This window comes from Protopterus annectens, chromosome 1.part1 (genome assembly GCF_019279795.1).
Source record: "Protopterus annectens isolate FY-2018-M chromosome 1.part1, PAN1.0, whole genome shotgun sequence".
Taxonomy (NCBI): Eukaryota; Metazoa; Chordata; order Ceratodontiformes; family Protopteridae; genus Protopterus; species Protopterus annectens.
The window spans coordinates 1,464,967,103-1,464,987,027 of NC_056726.1; the positions used below are offsets into that span (position 1 = coordinate 1,464,967,103).

The 19,925-nt window shown below is 45.7% G+C and overlaps 1 protein-coding gene across 1 annotated transcript in view; it reads left to right on the top strand.

Annotated features, from left to right (window-relative positions):
* Positions 1–19,925, top strand: part of HDAC1 (histone deacetylase 1) — a gene marked incomplete in the record, with an annotated part of 2,014,892 nt that overhangs the window by 1,635,659 nt on the left and 359,308 nt on the right. Inside the window, 1 exon segment of the mRNA XM_044082464.1 lies at positions 15,375–15,423. Within this exon segment, the coding sequence (XP_043938399.1) occupies positions 15,375–15,423 (49 nt within the window).

Below are 19,925 nucleotides of genomic sequence, written 5' to 3' on the forward strand. Positions count from 1 at the left end.
CAGATCTAAGCAGTGGGGGGGCTCCCACTTCCAAAGTAGGGAGTAGTAAGCCACCCCCCTTTGGAAAAATGGCACAATGACTTGTCCTTAATTCTTCCAAGCACTGCTCAACTTCTGGCTCCCTTAGGAAGAAAGCTCGCCCTGCATGCAAAAAACTGGGAACTCGTTACCCAGGACAAATGGGTTTTAAACAGTTTCCCTAGGATACAGATTCCACTTCCACTCATTACCAACCCCAAGTGGATGGCCAGACCTCCCCCCAAATCAGTGGGCGGAGGCCCAAATACAAGTGCTTTCTCTCCTCAGTATGAGGGCTTCAACCTGTCCCAGCAGAACAAAAGGGGCAAGGTTTTTATTCAAGACTGTTCCTAGAAAAGAAAACTCCTGGCATCCTACCCTGGACCTGTCTATTCTCAATATCTGGTGGTTCCAAAATTCAAAATGTTAACTCAATAGCTTCTTCCTATGCTGGCCAAGGATGCCTGGCTTGCAGCCCTAGACTTAAAGGAAGCTTGCCTGCACATCCCAATAAGGGAATCCTGCGCACAATACCTGTTTCCAGGCGGGCTCCATGCACTGTCAGTTCTCTGCACTTCCCTTTGGCTTATCTGCTGCACCCAGGATATTCACAAAGTGCCTATCTCCAGCCATTGCATTTTGCAGGCATAGAAATATTCAGATTTACCCATACTTGGACGATTGCCTGATTCAGGCAGAAAGTCAGGACTTGCTATTACAACACCTGGCATTTGTAAAGAGACTTCTAACCTCACTGGGCTACACCATCAACGAGAAGGTCACATCTAGTACCCTGCCAACAAATTGTATTCCTGGGAGCAAGCTTGAACACAACTTCCCAGATGGCATTCCTCACTCTGGAGAAACATGTTTACTTGACAGCCTACTGGCCACAAAAACCCAACTCTGTGCAAGGAAGATCCTGCAAGCCTTGGGGTTCACGGCCTCTTGCATTCTGTTAATTCCATATACAAGACTTTATATGAAGAAACTTCAATGGTATCTGAAATGTCTGTGGTGTAAACATTCTTAGGACCTAGAAACGATTCCCATCGTTCCTTGTCTAAGGACATAGTTCCTTTGGTGGGCAGAGGCCTGCTACCACAACAAAGGATTCCTTTTCACTCTACCCCCTGCCGCCCAAACCCTAACAGACGCATCAGACTATGCATGGGGGGCTCACATGGCAGGGCAGTGCATTCAGGGCAAATGGACCCCAAAACAGATGCACCTGCATATCAGTCAAAAAGAAATGTTAGCTGTACAGAATTCTCTGACTGCTTTCAAAGACCTTATTCTTCCAGGACAACTATTGGTAAAGGTGGGCAACACCACAGTTATGTGATACATAAACAAGCAGGTGGGAACCCATTCCTACCCCCACTGCAGACGAACCATGGCTTTGTGGAACACAGCCTTGAACTACCAAGTGAACCTGTAAGTTAAATTCCTGCCAGGCAAACTAAATTCACTGGCAGATGACTTAAGCAGAAATATCGTAGACCCACACGTATGGAAACTGGAACCCAGAATATTCAAGCTCTTGGACGAATGGGGGACACCAGAAGTAAACCTGTTTGCTTCCCCTGAGAACTACCAATTGAACAAATTCTGCACAAGAACTCCCCACAGTCAAGGTTGGAAAGTGGATGCCTTGTCCTTTTCCTGAGAAAGCCTCTCAATGTATGTCTTCCCCCTCTGCCTTTCCTCTCGATGGTTTTGCTAAAGATCAAACAGGACAAGCAGAGGACCATACTGATTGCCCCAGACTGGCCACGCCAGCACTGGTATCTCCTTTTGTGCAGTCTGAAAGGGCTGCAACCATGGCACCTGCCACGGATTCCCTCCCTGCTGTCCCAGCAGACGGGCCAGATTCTGTACCCTCAACTTCAAACCCTAATCCTTGCAGCCTGGTTAATTCCCTGAGTTCTCCCCTAGCAACCCTCAGGAAGCAGGTGCTGGATGTCATTCTTGAGGCAAGGAGGCCTAGTACTAGAAAATCCTATTTGGAAAAGATACTGTTCCTGGAGACAGGTTGAGGGGAGGGGCACAACAGTGCCCAGCTTACCCAATATTCTAGATTATTTAACAGAAATGCTGCACGAGGGCCTATCTTTCTCTTCAATCAAAATTCATGCCTCTGCCATTTCAGCTCATTACAATACTGAGCCCACCCCTCTTCTCTCATCCCCTGCTAAAACAATTCCTTAGAGGGGCCAAAAATTTAAGCGCCCCCCCAGGAGAGCTCCCACTCCAGCCTGGGACCTTAATTTTGTATTGGAAAAACTCACTCTTCCACCCTTCGAACTAGCTGCTACAGCAGAATTGAAATTCCTTTCCTGGAAAACAGCTTTACTTCTAGCCATCACTTCAGCAAGAAGAGCGTCTGAACTGCAGGCCCTCATGGCAGTGGGAACCCTTCATTATCTTCCATGCGGACAGGGTTTCCCTCAGAACTAATCCATCCTTTATGCCCAAGGTGGTGTCTAGTGTGGCTCTAAACCAGTCCATTCATTTGCCTACTTTTTGTTCCTTAATCCTCAAAATAAGGGGGAAAGGATACTGCATTGTTTGGATGTAAACAGACAGCTTAAATTCTACTTGGACAGAACTAATCTACTTGGACAGAACTAAGCCTCTGAAAGTCTTGACCAGCTGCTAGTTGGTTTTGCTACAGGGGCAGAGGGGAAGGCCATTTCAAAGCAAACAATTTCCAAATGGATAGCCCATTGCATCCATTTCTGCTACATGCACCATGGAAAACCTACACCATAGGGGATAAGATTACATTCTACCAGGGCTGCATCTACCTCTACAGCATTTTTCAGAGGAGTCCCTACCCAGGGACATTCTGCAAGCTGCCATCTGGAGCTCTGTACATACTTTCACCAAGCATTACAACCTACCTCTCTTCCAAATCCAGAGCTGGATTTGCCATAGCAGTCTTAAAGGGCCTGATTGCTAGCCCCATTGCTCTTTTAACTGCCTCCACCCTTCCTTAGCTTGGGGAATCGACCCAAATGTAATGACTGCAACAGTGAAACACGAACATGGTTCACTTGTGTACACTTAACACAAATGTAGACGTTCAAGTGTATTCACTGTTGCAGACCTGGTTACCCTCCCTCCAACCGCCAGACATCTTTTGGCGCTATCTTTCCTTTTTGTTTGGTATATATTATATCTTGTGTATTTGCTTTTTGCTGGGGGTGTTCCATACCATATAATTACTTCCCATTGTGGGGGCACCTGACATCTGGTGTAAGAAAAACTGATGTAATGGCATCGGCTGCATGTTTTATACCCCTGATGTCCTGATGTCATGGAAGAAGCGGCAGCACCCAGCGCAGAAATCCAAAGACTCTGGTATTCAGGCCGGCTGAGGGCTACCTGCAGGCAGATAACCCAAATGTGATGACTGCAACAGTGGATACACTCTTAACATTTATATTTATGGTAGGTGTGCACAACTGTACATCTGATATTGTTAATCCTCGTTCATTCCTTACGTGTGGGTATCTGTTCCGACCTCGGAACCGAGGCGGCCATCTTTCAAGCTCACGTCAGCTACAAACCTTCGTGCTAACTCTTACCCAGAATTCCCCTCTCCCCATTACCTCAGATTTCGTTTGCTGCATCGCCATTTGGTCGTGTCAAGCTACTTCTCTTGAGCCAAGTACAATATTTTTCGTCATACTAAATTCTAAAACGACCTTTTCTCACAGAAAAGTTAGTTTTCTCTTACCTTATCGCATTCAGCGACTATCTTTTCCTCTTTACCGCAAGGTAATTTCTTTTTTTACCATCGTTGGTAAACCTCCTTTCCTCCTTACCTTCGGGTAATTCTTGTACCATTGCTGGTATTTTGTCTGTTTTTTCCTTTCTTTCTAACATGGCAGATAAAAAAAAGGTAGTCAAGGATTTAAAAGATGTTCAGATTGTGGCCATAAATTACCTACTTCAGATGCACATTCCCTGTGTGTCTATTGCTTGGGTGTGCCTCATTTAACAGTTGACCCCGCCCTGCGGGATTTGTAAGAATTTCTCTAACAGGACGTTGATTGAGAGAGAAAAAATAAATTGATATTGAAGGGGTACTTATCTCCTTTTTTCAGGGGCTATTTCTGGGTCGGAGGCTTCAACCCCTCCAAGATCCCATAAGAAAGAGTGATGAACATATAAACCAAGTCTCTTCCTTTGTCCCCTGCTGGAGACTCCCATGAACCTTAAGCTTTCCACTTCAGATTTGACTTTGGCTCCAGCGCTTTCAGTACCTAGACCTTCGGCATTGAGGCCATCTGCGAATTCGGCACCAACTAGCATGCCCTTTGCCGTATCGGTACCGAGAGGCTCCTCTGTTCAGACTTCTTTACCGGCACCAACTGTCCAGTCGATGCAGACTGTTAAGACGTTGATGGATTTTTCGACACCCATTGCCCTTTCGGACTCCGACTACCCTCTCAGCACAGACAGTTCAGTTATCGGCACCGATATTTTCGGTTCCAGCCTTAGCACCGACAACCACTTTGGTAACAACCTTATCATCGGTGCAGACCATGACTTCGGCAGTGATTTCCTTGGTGCAGACACCTGTAGTTCAGTCCTTTACAACCCCGTTGTTTTCAGTGCAGACCTGCGAGATGGGCACCGAGCTTGCTCCATCTTTGGATTGACCTGACTCCCTTTGCCAAAGACCCCTTATTCTCCTTCATTGCCTTTGAATCCCCCTTGATATAGCACAGTCTTCCCCCTCTACGGTTCCCTTTATGGACGTCACTAAGGAGCCGCAGTTGCCTTCGTGGCAGGAGAGTTTTGCTATGACCCAGGATGTCCGCTGTGGCATACGTAGTTTGGTGTTTCACAGCCATCTGGGGACTCGAGTCGGCAGGCTGAGCCACTTAGGAGAGGGGTGACCCCTGTCCTGGACACTCACCCCCTCTTCGGGTGGACTGGCCTTCCAGCTAATGGAGAAGGCTCTGGTGTCGACTGGCGATCCTGTGCTATCATTCTCCCCGCCCTCCTCTGGACCGCTATGTACACAAGTCGCTCCTGGCGGACACTGGGTGCAAGGGCCTCAGGATATACTCCCACAGGAAACCCCTTTTGCATGATCTTCCCCAGCTTCTCCCTCTGATTAAGTTCATCAAAAAAGCTTGTGCAGGAGGAAGTACATGGACTCCACAGAGGAGTCCCTTACTGAAGACACAGACTTTGATGGGGAAGGGTCCCCTTGCTCACCCTCTGAGGTATCCTTTGATGATATTCTTGAAATTCTTAGAGAGGTGACTGGCAACCCTCAGACACGACCTCTGAAGAGTCTTTGTTCCTGCAGGCCTTTCACGTCTGGCCCCCTACCTCCTGGGTTACTCCACCTGCTGACGAACTGGTCCGGCTCGTCGTGCAGCATGCGTGGAAGGCTCCTGACACCATTGAGGCCATTCCCCAGAAGCCAGATAAAATTTTGTCCCCTCCTGCTACTGACCCCCATTGGTCCAAAGGTCTTCCTGTAAATGCTTTGGTGGTGGCGGCCGCAACTAAAAAGGACCTGGCAGAAGGTCAGACTGTCCATCTGCCCAACAGAGTCCCAGGCTCTGGACAGAATAGAAAAGCATACTTTTGCATCAGCGACCTTTGCAGTCAGGTCCCTTAACTATATGGCAAACTTTACCATGCTTCAAAGAGATTTAATTTCTGAGCTCTCAAACTTTGGCTGGTGCCGTGTCTGATGAGGTCCGAGACAAAGTGGACTCTCAGCTAGCCACCATTGAATCTATGTCTAACTCCTCCATGCACCTGATATCTCACCCATCAGAAGGAGCAACTAGAGCGGCGAGTTCAGGCATTGTTCTGAGACACACCTGGATGCGCTTGCGTAATTTCGCTGAACCCTTCAAGGCTTCCTTTCTCAATGCTCCCATCGAAGCCTCTTCATTTTTTGGACCCAAAGTTAAAAGCACACTGGCCAGATGTGAACAGGACGGTAAGACCCTTTCTGCCGTGGGTGTCTGTTATTCTTCCCCTCAATAGGCTTTCTCCAGAAACCAGGAGAGTGGGAAGATATGGTACAAATAGACTCAGGGTCCTTTCTGTGACACACGGGCAGAGTTCTCCCCTAGAGGCAGAGGGGAAAACTCACAGGGAAGACACCCTTTTTGGGGCAGAGGGGGTCTGCATAACCAGGGTTACAGGGACTCTTTCTCTGGCCAATCCTACCAGTGCTCCCGAAGAGCGGCCCAACTGCTTTCCTCTGGAAGTGGTTGGGGGTCGTTTCTCTTTGTACCCTTCTGCCTGGCTAACCATCACCACCAATTATTGGGTACAAAGGATAATAACCAGGGGTTATCATATTCCCTTTGATCTTTGTCCCCCCCCCAACAAACTTACCCGACGTTCAACCCAGTCAAAGGGAAGAAGCAGCATTAGAGATATCAAAGCTGCTAAAGTCATAGAGATATAGTATCCGGAGAGTATTTTTGGTGCCAAAAAAGAATGTGGACTGGAGATCAATTTTGGATCTCAGCGTATTGATCAAGTTTGTAAGAGTACAAAAATTCTGGATGGTCACAATACAGTCTATCCTTCCGCTTTTGGAAAAAGATTGGATGTGCTTGATAGATCTTCAAGATGCGTACTACCACATAAGTGGACAGGCCATCAAGAAGATTCATTCACTTCCATGCGGAAGCCAGTCATTACCAGTTCAGAGTAGTGCCCTTCGGACTCTCTACAGCCCCCAGAGTGTTCGCAAAGTGCATGGCAGTCGTGTCAGCTCACTTGCGACTACAAGGATTCCAGGTATCTCCATACCTAGGCGACTAGCTCATCTTCGCCCCCACCAGACATCTATTGGAAGAAGTCCTGGCATACTCTCTCCTCTCTGCAGAAAGGCTAGGCATAACAATAAACTGGCAAAAATCCAATCTTACCCCATCTCAGTCCACAGAAATCATAGGGGTCATCTTGAATGCAAAGAATTGCAGAGCATCCATTCCAGAGCACAGAATTCTAAGGATAAAGCAACAACTGATCCCAATCCTTTCAAGGGAGAAATCCACAGCTCAGTCTGTTCTACAGTTGGGTTCCATGGCAGCCTCCATCACCATTGTCCCCCTGGCCAGGTTTCACATGAGGCTTCTACAATGGCTACTGCTCACCCAATGGTATCCCTTTCAGTATCCTCTTTCAGCCAAGATTCAGATAGCTTACAGGTGCAAACAGGATTTAAATTGGTGGATGGCCCACAACCCATCACAATGGTCTTGTCCCTCCCCCCAGCACAGCAGCCCAAGGCTACAGTGACCACGGACGCCTCCCTGATGGGGTGGGGGGCTGTCAGGGACAAACAGTCCAATGTACTTGGTCCGAAATGGAGGTCCATCTGCATATAAATGTTCTAGAGCTGAGGGCGGTGCTTCTGGTGTTGCAAGCATTCCATCCCCTGCTGCCATCTGTGACTATTGCGATACAATCTAACAGCATGGCAGTGGTCTGGTACATCAACAAACAGGGCGGAACCAAATCTTAACCCACTCTGTCGAGAGGCCATGAGGATATGGCAATGGGTGATGGCTACCAACCGTTTTCTTCTAGCAACGCACATTTCTGGGAGTTCCAATGTGATAGACTCGGCAGGTCTGTTCTACAACCTCACGAGTGGTCCCTGAATCCCTTGATAGCGGCGATTTTTCAACCGCTGGGGCCTTCCTTGCTGCGACCTGTTTGTGTCCCCGACCAACTACAAATGCAGCAACTATTTCGCCCTGATTCCCCCTCTGGGACAGTCACCCAGGGGCGCTCTAGTCCACAATTGGCAATCTGGTCTACTTTATGCATTTCCACCTCTTCCCCCTCATTCCCCAGTTTCTGAAGAAAGCCTGCCGGTTGAAGAGCAAAGTGATCCTCATAGCACCATATTGGCCTTGTCAGATTGGTTCCCCTTCTTTTGGCCTTACCTGCTAGATCAACCGTGGATTTCTCCATTCAATCCCGGGGTTGATCTCCCATCTGCAGAATCTGATTCACCCCAACTTGGACAGCCTGAAGCTCACAGCTTGGCTCCTCAATTCCCTTGATTGCCAGGCAGAATGATCCTTCTTTGCCAGTACGTGACATTCTTATTGCATCTCATAAGCCTTCTACCAGAATTGCTTATCTAAGCAAGTGGAAAAGATTTACTTTTTGGCTGAAAGAAAAACAGGTAGATCCTTTTTCAGCACCAGTGTTGATAGTACTGGAGTATCTAGCCACCCTTTTTCAATCTGGTCTATCGGCCTCTACCATTAGTTCATTTGGCTGCAATATCTAATTTCCATGATAGTGTCCAAGACTCCTCTCATGTTACACAAATTATGCAACACTTTCATAAAAGGTGTGAATCTAAAACCCCCTTTTAGAGAACCTACTTAACCATGGGACCTGTCATTAGTTGTACAAACTTTGACAATGCCACCTTTCGAACCAGCTTCTTCTTGCGACCTCAAATACTGGTAATGGAAAACCTTGTTTTTGGTCGCCATTACTTCTGCCAGACATATTTCTGAGCTTCAAGCCTTATGCATCAAGAGTCCATATTTGATTTTTCATAGAGATTAGTGTCATTGAGAACAAATCCTTCCTTTCTGCCAAAAGTGATCTCTGAAATGTCCATTAATCAAACCATTGAATTGCCAGTTTTCTTCCCCAACTATTCAAACAAAGGAGAGGTATTGCCCACATACCCTAGATATTCACAGGCAAATTCGCTTCTACTTGAGCAGGATTAAGGCCTCTCGTAAATCAAACCAGTTATTTTTGGCCTATTCTGGACCTAGATTAGGATGTGCTGTTGCTAAGGTCACATTGGCTAAATGGTTGAAAGACTGTGACCTTCATTTATAGACAACGTAATATTCCATTGCCTACTACCATAAAGGCTCATTCTACAAGGTCGGTGCCAACTTCTGCTGCCTTCCATGCCAGAGCCTCTCTACATGAAATATGTGCAGCTGCAACTTGGGCTACCCCTCATACCTTCATCCATCATTACAGATTGGATTTGGCCTCCAGGGGAAGAGCATCTTTTGGTTCTATGGTGCTCAGGAATGTCCTTCCACGAGAGCCTCCCAGGAATAGAGGTAGCTGGGGACTTCCTAATCATGCCCAAGTACATGCACCCCTAGGAGGAAAACCCTCCCTTCATGCAAAAAACTGGATGTCCATTACTCAGGACCAATGAGTTCTAAACATTATATCCTATGGATACAGATTCTACTTCCACACATTGCCAACCCCAAGCGGGTTGCCAGACCTTCCTCCAAACCAGTGGGCAGAGGCTCAAAAGCAAGTACTTTCCCTTCTCAGTATCAGGGCTATTCAACCTGTTCCAGTAGAACAAAGGGGACATGGTTTCTACTCCAGACTGTTCTTGGTGCCCAGAAAAGAGAGCTCTTGGTGCCCTATCCTGGATCTGTCAATTCTCAACACCTTTCTGGTGGTCCTAAAATTGAAAATGCTTACACTGCAACAGCTTCTTCCTATGCTAGTCTAGGATGCCTGGTTAGTCATCCTAGACTTAAAAGAAGCTTATCTGCACATCGATAAGGGAGTCTTGCGGGAAATATCTGTTTCAGGACAGGCTCTATGCACCCTCAGTTCAATGCACTTCCCTTTGGCTTATCTACTGCACCCAGTGTGTTCACAAAGTGCCTGGCTCCAGCCATTGCATACTACAGGCCGAGAAATATCCAAATGTACCCATATTTGGACGATTGCCTGATTCAGGTGGATAGTCAGGAATTGCTATTTTAGCACTTGGCATTTGTAAAAAGACCCCTAACTTCACTGGGGTATACAATCAATGAAAAGAAATCACAGCTGGTGCCCTGTCAAAAGCTTGTATTCCTGAGAGCAAGCTTGAACACAACTTCCCAAATGGCATTCCTCTCTCTAGAAAAACAGGTCTATTTGACAAACTACTTCAAACTAATGGGCACCGAAACCCAGCTGTCTGCAAGGAAAATACTGCAAGCCCTCTGGTTCATGGCCTCATGCATTCTGCTAATTCCATATGCAAGACTGCATATGAGGAAACTTCAGTGGTAACTTAAAAAGTCTCTGTCAACATTCTCAGGACCTGGAAACAGTGATTCCTATCATACCTTGTCTAAGGGCAGAGTTCCTTTGGTGGGCAGAAGCATGCACCCACAAGAAGGGATTTCCTTTCACTCAACCCCTCGCCACCCAAACCCTGACAACAGACGCATCAGACTATGCATGGGGGCTCACATGGCAGGCAAATACATTCAAGGCAAATGGATCCCAGGATTAATTCCCCTGCATGTCAGTCAGAGATGTTAGCTGTACAGAATGCTCTGACAGCCTTCAAATACCGTATCCTTCCAGGACAGCTCCTGATAGACAGACAACACCACAGTTATGGTACATAAGCAGGGGGCAACTCATTCCTACCCACTCGGCAGGTTAGCCATGGCCCTGTGGACACAGCCTTGAGCAACCAAGTGCACCTGCAAGCTCAATTCCTGCCAGGCAAACAAAATTCACTTGCAGACGACTTGAGCAGAAGTCTACTGGACCCACACGAATGGAAACTGGAACCCAACTCATTCAAACTTCTAATCCAGAGGTGGAGGACACCAGAGGTGGACCTCTTTGCCTCCCCCCAAAACCACCAATTGAGCAAATTTTGCACCAGGAATCCTCACAGCAGAGCCTGGAAGGTTGATGCCCTATCCTTTACATGGGAAACCTCTCAATTTATGCCTTTCCTCCTCCTCTGGCTCAAAAGTACTACTCAAGATCAAACAGGACAGGCCAAGGACAATTCTTATTGCCCCAGACTGGCCATGCCAGCAGTGGTACCCACTCAGACAGCAGTGCTACCCTGGCACCTACATCAGACCCCTTCCCTGCTGTCTCAGCAGGGGGGGGGGACAGATTTTGCATCCACAGCTGCAAACCCAAAACCTTGCAGCATGGCTTATCCCCTGAATACACCATCAGCAACCCTCAGCAAACAGGTGCTGGACGTCATCCTTTAAGTCAGAAGGCCTAGTACTAGGAAATCCTATGCTGAAAAGTGGAAAAGATATTCTTTAAGTCTGTCAAGGAAAGAACACAGCTGTGCCCACCTTACCTCAAATCCTTGATTACCTAGCAGAGCTGCTCCACAGAGGCCTATCTTTCTCATCCATTAAGATTCATGCCTCTGCCATCTCCGCTCATAATACTGAGACACCTCTCTTCTCATCCTCATCAAACTGCTCCTGAGAGGAGCTAACAATTTAAGGCCCCCCAGGAGAGCTCCCACCCCAGCCTGGGACCTTAACTTTGTACTGGAAAAGCTCATGATCCCCCCTTTTGAACCTGCTGCATCAGCAGGGTTGAAATTCCTCTCGTAAAACGGCCTTACTTCTAGCCATCACCTCAAGAAGAATGTCTGAGTTACAGGCACTAATGGCTGTGGAACCCTTCATTTTCCATGTTGACAGGGTTTCCCTCAGGACTAACCCATCATTTATGCCCAAGGTGTTATCCAGTGTGGCTTTAAACCGATCCATCCATTTGCCAACCTTTCCCTAATCCTCAGAATAAAGGGGAAAGGATCCCGCACTCCTTGGACGTGCACAGACATCTCAGGGTATACCTTGACAGGACTAAACCTTTCAGAAAATCTGACCAGCTGCTAGTCAGCTTTGCTACAGGGGCAGAGGGAAGGCCATTTCAAAGTGAACCATTTCCAAATGGATAGCACACTGCATCCATTTCTGCTACAAGCACCATTGAAAAACTACCCCACAGAGGATCAGAACTCCTTCCACTAGGGCTACCTCAACCTCTACAGCATTTCTCGGAGTCCCTACCAGGGACACCCTGGAAGCTGCAACCTGGAGTTCTGTACACACCTTCACCAAGCATTACCACTTACCTATTTTTTTCTAAACCAGAGCTGGATTTGTTACAGCAGTCTTACAACGCCTGCTAGCCAGCCCCATCACTTCTTGACTGCCTCCACCCTCCAGCTTTGGGAATCAACCCAAGTGGGATGACTGCAACAGTGAAACACGAAGAACATAGTACAGTTGTGTACGCTTACCATAAATGTAGATGTTTGTGTATTCACTGTTGCAGTCCTGGTTTCCCTCCCTCCAGCTCCCTGGCTTTCTCTATCCTTTCTACCTATCCACTTTATGGCCATATTTTATGGCAGGGGTATTTACTTTTTACTGGACGTGTTCCACACCATTTAATAGCTTCCTGTTTTGGGGGCTCCTGACATTTGGGACAAAAACTGATGTAATGGCATCGGCTGCATGTTTTATACCCCTGACGACCTGACATGTAAGAGACGACCGCATCCAACGCAGAAATCCCAAGACACTGTTATTCGGGCCGACTGAGGGCTACCTGCAGGCAAATAACCCAAGTGTGATAACTACAACAGTGAATACACTCTAACATCAACATTTATGATAAGTGTACACAACTGTACTTTCTGATGCCTCATGAGTGGTCTCCGTGCCAAAGTGGTGGAGAGAAATTTCTGTCAGTGAGGCCATCTATGCTGCAACCTTTCGCTTCTCCCCTCAACAGCAAGTGCAGCAGGTTCTTTGCTCTGATACCTGCATAGGGGAGTCGCCAAGAGATGCTGTAGTCCACAATTGACACTCCGATCTTGTCTATACTTAACCTCCTAAATTTCTAGAGAACGCATTTTGGTAAAAGAACCCAGTTATCCTCATTGAATTCCTTTTGCTCCTCAGGCCTCCTCTTCTACTTCTGCCCTGGATAGTGGATCCCAATACAGACCTGTCTTGTCTAACTGGAGTGACTCTTCCCCGGTTTATCATATTTTATCATCTTTTCAAAAACCTTCTGCTAGAGAGATTTACTGAAATAAATGGTAGGGATTTCTATTCTGGGCTCTTAAGAAGGATGTGGGCCCCTTTCTGCCCCCATACCAGCAGTACTTGAATTTTTTACTTAAATTTTCAATAAAGGGGGCTAGCTTTTCTACTATTGGGGTCCATTTGACTGCCATTTCAAATTTCTGTCTCTAAATTTTTCCTTAACTTCTAAATTATGCCAATCCTTTTTCAAAGGAACTTTTTTCACTTAGATGACCTCTTAAGGGTCCTATTTCTCCTTGGGATTTGACTATTTTGTTTCAAGCTCTGACCCAAGACCCCTTTTGAACCCTCAGTCAGGTCAGACCGCATGTTTTTGTCTTGGGGAAACCATTTTTCTCGTCACTATTAGATCAGCTAGACAATTATCCAAACTCTAGGCTATGTCTTCCCAAATTCCTTACCTGGTTTTCCAGAAAAACTGGGTTTCCTGATGGATCAATCAGTCATTTTTTTTTTCTTTAAGATAGCTTTTGAGTGTAAAATCAGTCAGGTCATTAACGTCCCAGTTTTCTTTCCAAACTTTTTAGACAAGGGGGAATACATGCTCCATCTTTAGGATGTACATAAACCACTTCAGTTTTAGCTCCATAGAACTAAAGATTTATGGAAGATTGACCAGTTGTTTGTATCCTTCTCACCTACTAGATTGGGTAGATCAGTTTCTAAAGTTACACTAGCCAAATAGTTAACGCACTGTATTTCCTTTGTCTATAGTAAAAAGGATTGCTTTGCCCAACCCTCCTAGAGCCCATTCCATAAGGTCTGTGGCTGCATCCTCAGCTTTTTGGTCAAAAGCTTTCATGTGACATTTGTGCAGCTGCTGTTTGGTCCAGTGCTCGTACCTTTATTCGCTGTGAATTGATTTCTGTTTGTAAGAACAGAGCTGCCTTTGGCTTTGCAGTACTCCAGAATATCCTTCCATGAGGACCACTCAGGGTTGATCTAGCTGGGGACTGTCCCATCAGTTGAGGAATGAATGAAAATAACCTTGGATGAAAAAAGTTATGTACTCGCCATAATGTTGCATGTGTTGTCCATTTTCATTCCTCCTCAACTTCTCTCCCTTCTAAGCACCCCCCCCCCCATTCCCTTTGCTGCTAGACTGGTATAATGGTTTCACTTTGGGAACTGTTCCTTGTTTGAGCTCCAGCTCTCTTCTTTTGTACTTTCTTGAATTTTCTTAAGGTGTTATCTATTCATTCTTATGGGCAGCAAACTTGATCTGAGGTATATTGGGTTGGCTGGTCACTATGGGTCGGGAGAGGAGCGCGGGTGTGCAGATCCACGAATCTGGAAGAAGCAGCAGTGTCTGATCAGAGATGCATCAGTTTGAAGAAAGAAAATGAACACAGATGTGACGTTATGGTGTACAAGTTAAGGATGGCAACAGAGGTGAAACTAGCAAACTGACCCTCCAGTTTGTCTGGTGGTTAGGTTAAATGCAGCATTAATCGTGTAGGATGATATGAAGGAGGGTGTTTCATGCTGTAGCAGTCAGAGGGGAAACTGCACAATTTGATCCTCTAGTGCCCACTACTGAGAACATGCAAGATACTAGGAGTTACTAAAGACAAATTTATAGTAAGGGGCAGGCAGCTCAAGAATCACCAAGTTTATAAGCAACACAGAGTGGTTACAAAGATATTGTAATTTGTCTCTGGGATACAATAGGAGGGCAAATGTATCTACCTTGAGGGGAGATGCTCACAGTAAGCACAAGTACCATGTTGCAGAAGTCAGTCAATGTATTTACCTGGAGATGCTCACAGTAAGCACAAGTACCATGTTGCAGAAGTCAGTCAATGTATTTACCTTGAGATGCTCACAGTAAGCACAAGTACCATGTTGCAGAAGTCAGTCAATGTATTTACCTTGAGATGCTCACAGTAAGCACAAGTACCATGTTGCAGAAGTCAGTCAAAGGAGGGAAGGAAGTGCAGTCAAGTTTGAGGGGACAGCAAGCAAGACTGGCTTTTAAGGACACAAAGCTTTGTTGAATGGCTTAGAACTGCTTACAGCAGACAAGCTTATAAACCAGCATTACTCACTCTCCTTACAAGACAAACTAAGATATCTGTAAAGAGTTAGATGACTGAAATGGCAAAATGCAGTATAGCTATTTAGTGGAATTACTAATATAGGCTTAAAGCTTGGCTAAAAGATGCAGATTGTTAAAGTGAACTTAAAGAATTGGAAAAAATGCATCTCTAAATGGCTTGGCACTTTCTCATATCAGCAGTTTATCAATTTTATATGCAAAAACTTCCATTACCCACTACAAAAGACCCATCTCTCAGATCAGAGGATATGTTGACTATAGTCTTGTTTTTCTAAAGAATACTTTGCATAAAAAGGATTAATTTGGGAGTGTATTGTCTTGGCCCCACTAATTTTAAACCACTTTTGTTAAGCATAGGTTCATTATGCAGACATTTTTTTATTTTTTGTTAGATGCAAAAGAGGAGGACAAAGCAAAGGAGGACAAAACAGAGGCTAAAGGGTAAGTTCCACTTAACATTTTCCTTTTTCCTGTTTGCTTGGGTCAGGTTTGCTGTATAAATTTTGCACTTTCAGAAACTTTGAGTAGGTTTGTAAAAGAATTCATTCTTGCATGTCTCCAGTGTTTTAAGACTTGTATGAATTAGCTGGTGCTCATATAATGTTTCTGTAGGTTATTACACAGGCAACCTTACTCTAGATAAGAGCTTCCTTGTCAGTGCTATTAAGTGCATGTTGATCTTCAGGTCTACTGTGGCTTCAGTTTTTTTTTTTTTTAGTTTCAGTGCTTTATTGCTGTGTAATTCTTTCCTGTTGGTTCCCTTGCAGGTTAGTGGATTTTGCATAGTCTAGTGAATGTGCTACGTTCTCCCTTGTTCCCAAGTATTGTATAGCTAGGTTAACTTGTTAACCTAACTGAAGGTTAGTGAAGTTGTGTTTTGATGACTGTGCACTTTAACAAAAAGCTAAGTATGTCCTTTATCAATTGCCAGATCCTTCAGTTATCAGAGGCGAGGGTGTTATCCCCAGTTATAATCCAATATATTTGTCCTCAGACTTCTTGCCTAGGATTCCCAAATGAATTGCTGCCCATTCACACAAGATTACTGGCACCTGCACCTAAGGTGCCCTGTTATACCTTGACAATTGGTTGTTAGCAGGTTTTCCTGCCATGGCCGCACCCCACCTCTCCCCCAGGCTTGGGCTAAGTTGGGCCACGGTTTCTCTGGTTTCTGTGGAGTTTGCAGTGGGATTCAGAACAACCCCGTCTGACTGGAGCACCCCTTCTGCCCAGGGGGAAGTAGGAGGTTTCCCCAAATGAGACTAATCTGATTCCATGAAGTGGGAGCAACAGGACTGCAGATCACAGCTTTCTTTGTAGCTTTTGATAGGTAAGGACAATTTCTGTTGTTCCCTTCCAGAGCCCATGTCTTTTGGGAGGGAACACTGGCTTGGTCCTGAGAACACACTTCAAGGGCAGTTGTAGGTGGCTTCTGAATTCTAGAAGAGATGCGGAGTTCTTCTGTTTCTTTGGGGGGGGGGGGCATGCCAGTGACTCCCAGTCCAGAAATACCTTTTGGGTGTTTTTCAGATGGCATTGCAGCCAGAGTGAGTCCCTATCCCCCTACCCAAAGAAACCTGTTAGACATGTTTAGGGTCCTTACAAATTTTTGTACAAGAATCTAATTGTAGAGTCAGATATGGTGTCCTTGGAAAGTACTAAAAGTAGACTGGCTCTGGGATGGAATAATTTTTCCTCTGTGGTTAGGAAAACTAAGTATTATACTGGTTTGAGGTGTATATTTCCACCTTACCTGGCCTTAAAGGCTCTGGGTGTTCAGACCCACATTAATACAAGGAACATGTCATTAAGCAACTCCAGGATCATTTGGGGGAGGGGCTGCAGGATGAAACCCTGAATGCAGCTATCAGCCAGTGTTAACTATCTTTACAGCTGGGTATGTGTGCTTTAGAAATGTGATCATTTTATGGATGCAGCATCCAGGGCTGCTACAACAGGATTGGTAGAAAGCACTCTGGGAGAACCCAGTCCTTGTCTAATATGAAGGTGCAACTTCTTCCACTTTGAATAAAGATTTGCTGTTCAGAACCTCACTTTAGTGTGTTTAAAAACCTGTATGACAAAAGGAAACTATGATGTCTCACTCGCATCATCTGTTCCGGAATATAATAAAAATGATCCTTTTAAGCAAAGATCTTACTGCCAGAAATGGGGAAAGACTGTCAAAGCTCGAAGACCAGACAGAAAAAATAATGGCAGCAGAAAGCTAGTCTAGTATAGCGGCCTTCAGGACTCGTTGTCACAGATGCTCCATGTCAGGGGGGCAGTGTCAGCCTCCTTCCCCCAGAAAAGCTGTACCCCCCACTCCTTCCCTCCCTCTTTGTTCTTGAGTTGGGACCCACCTCTACGATTATTAAAATTGTTCTGTCAGAGTTCGTCAGGCGTAAGTACAGACCCTTTGGTCTTAGAAATGGTCTCCAGAGGGTACAGACTGCACTTTATGCCCCTGGCCCAAAAAAGCTAGTTCCTCATATCTTGGCAGAAATAACAGCACAAGGAGCCACAGAACATGTTTATCGCCACCCACCCCCCACTCTCTCTCTCTCACACACACACACACACACACACACACACACACACACGGAGTGGTTTGTCTCATGGAGTAAAATAATCATGAAAAGGCCTATTCTGAACCCAAGGTTTATTGGGTTCTTTAAAAATTGCCATATTCAGAATGCTGGTTTTATAGGACCTCTTGCCCTTTCTGGGCTGTTGGACCTTGCCCAATGACACGCTCAGATGTGTACTTCCACTTTTTTTGTTTTTATTCAAATGGCGTAGGAAAAACCTGAGGTTTTGTAGAAGGGGATTACAGTAAAGTTTCTCCTTGCCCCTTGGTTTGGGTACTGCACCCAGTTTTTACAGAATGTTTTGCACAAATCATAGCTCTATGAAGACCAAGGGAAGTCCAAACTGATCCCTGTTTAGATGCCTACCTAATGAGGCAGAAGCTGAGGAGATCCGTGCACGGTGTACGCACTGCACTGCCTCAGTAGGCTCTTTGTGCAAGTGAGCAGAAGTCCAACTAGTGGCCAGACAGAACACCGGTATTCTTGAGGGGTCGCCTCTTGGAATGCAAACTTGACAAGTTTCACAGGAAAAATTACATTCACTTTCTACCTTCTTTCAGGGCGGGAGATCACTGGCAGCAGCCAGGGAATTCATGACCACATGACATCCACCTTGCTTATTGAGCCAGCTATCCAGACTGCACATTAGGGACCTTCAGTGGTACTTTACTGTTCCTAGTTTTTTTAGTGTCGCTCCCTACAAAGTGTACAGAGTTAAGGAGAGGGCCGAAATGGTAGATAAGTCCATAAGAGGGGCAAACCCTTCAGACCACATCTTCTGAATTTCTCAGACTTAACATGATGCACATACCTTGACCTTCAAGTACACGGATATACCTATAAATCCCAGTGAGGCAGCACCACACACAACCATGAAAGAGATGGCATTATTCAGGCTGTGAGCTGTCAAGACAGTCAGCCAAATATGGTTCTGTAAACAAAGGAGAAAACACCTCTGCAGGCTTGAGAATGGGCCCTAGAATACAGGTTACTACTGGAAGCAGCCCGTAGTAACTTTCCATATCACTGTTGGTGTTCTTAATAAAAGGGATTCTCTGCCAAGGGTAACCCATCTGGACAATGTACCAAAGCCTTAGATTTTATAGATGTGTCACATGATTCCAGTTCGAGTAGGGCATGAAGGTAATCTACGAGTGCACAGACGGGCGGCAAATAAGTTCTGTGGTATGAAAGCCACCATCGCTAGTCTGAACACTCCTGTGTTTGTTACTGAGCCATATTTCAGGTAATTACCCAGTTAGGTTGATCTATTTTTACACTTTTTTTTTTGTTTACGTAATCCAGAAAGTGAAAATGTCAGTGTGGGACACAGATTCCCCATAAAGATAGTCACGAGCAGTGTCTTCTTCTCTATTTGGATGCTTCTCGCAACCATACTTGGTGCTCTATTTGCCAGGTGTTTGTCCCTAAAACCCAGTATAGTTCTTTCCTCCTTATTGAATTACCTGGAGAAACAGCTTAAGTTGACACAGGGTGCTGTGGTGGAATCTTCCCATTGTGAAGATCAGCCATCTGCTGAGAGAGGCCAAAAAACTCTGGTCTGATTCGGCTGCTTTCCCTTCCTCCCCTGGATGTCTCTCTTGAGGCTGTTGAAAGCCCAGAGGAATGCTTTATTGTATTGGATTTCTCTGCTGTGACCCCACCAGAGACCAGCATGAATCTGATTTTTTGGCACGTCCTTGGAGGCTTCTCTAACATCAGCACTGGATGTTGAGGGGGAACCTCGGCTGGTTATTTGAGGGCTCTAGGGGAATACTGCAAATCCTTTTTCGGGAGGAGATTTTCCATTATGTTGGTTTCAGAGTAGGCAAGGGTCTGAACTGCCTAATGTTTTTAGGGCAGATCTTCGCCAAAAGAAGAAAAAAAAAGAAATTAAACATTTCCCCTGCTGCTAAATATCCCCAGCATGAATGTCAGGATTTTACCCAGGGGTTGTTTAATGCCATAATGGCCTTAAAGCCTCTTCAAGGGGTTTGTGCCTGCTCCTCCTTGGTTTTCTACTCCCTTTAAGTGGCCTAGAGAGCAGGAATCATCTGAAAAGGATTTGAATTCTGGGTAAGAGTCTGACATGCTCCTCTCTCATCCCCTTCTCCCTTGGATTCTGGATCTGAGGAGGAGAATTCAATCCAGGCTGCCCCTTGGAGGAGCTCTCCCTTGAGGACACTATTTCTCATGTGATGGAATATCTCGGGTGGGACTGTTAATCAGGTTTCAGATATTCAAGAGGTATTATAAACTCCATTCGGCTGCACCTTCAGCCCCTAAGAACTCCATTCAGTTGCACCTCCAGCCCCTAAGAACTCCATTCAGCTGCACCTCCAGCCCTTAAGA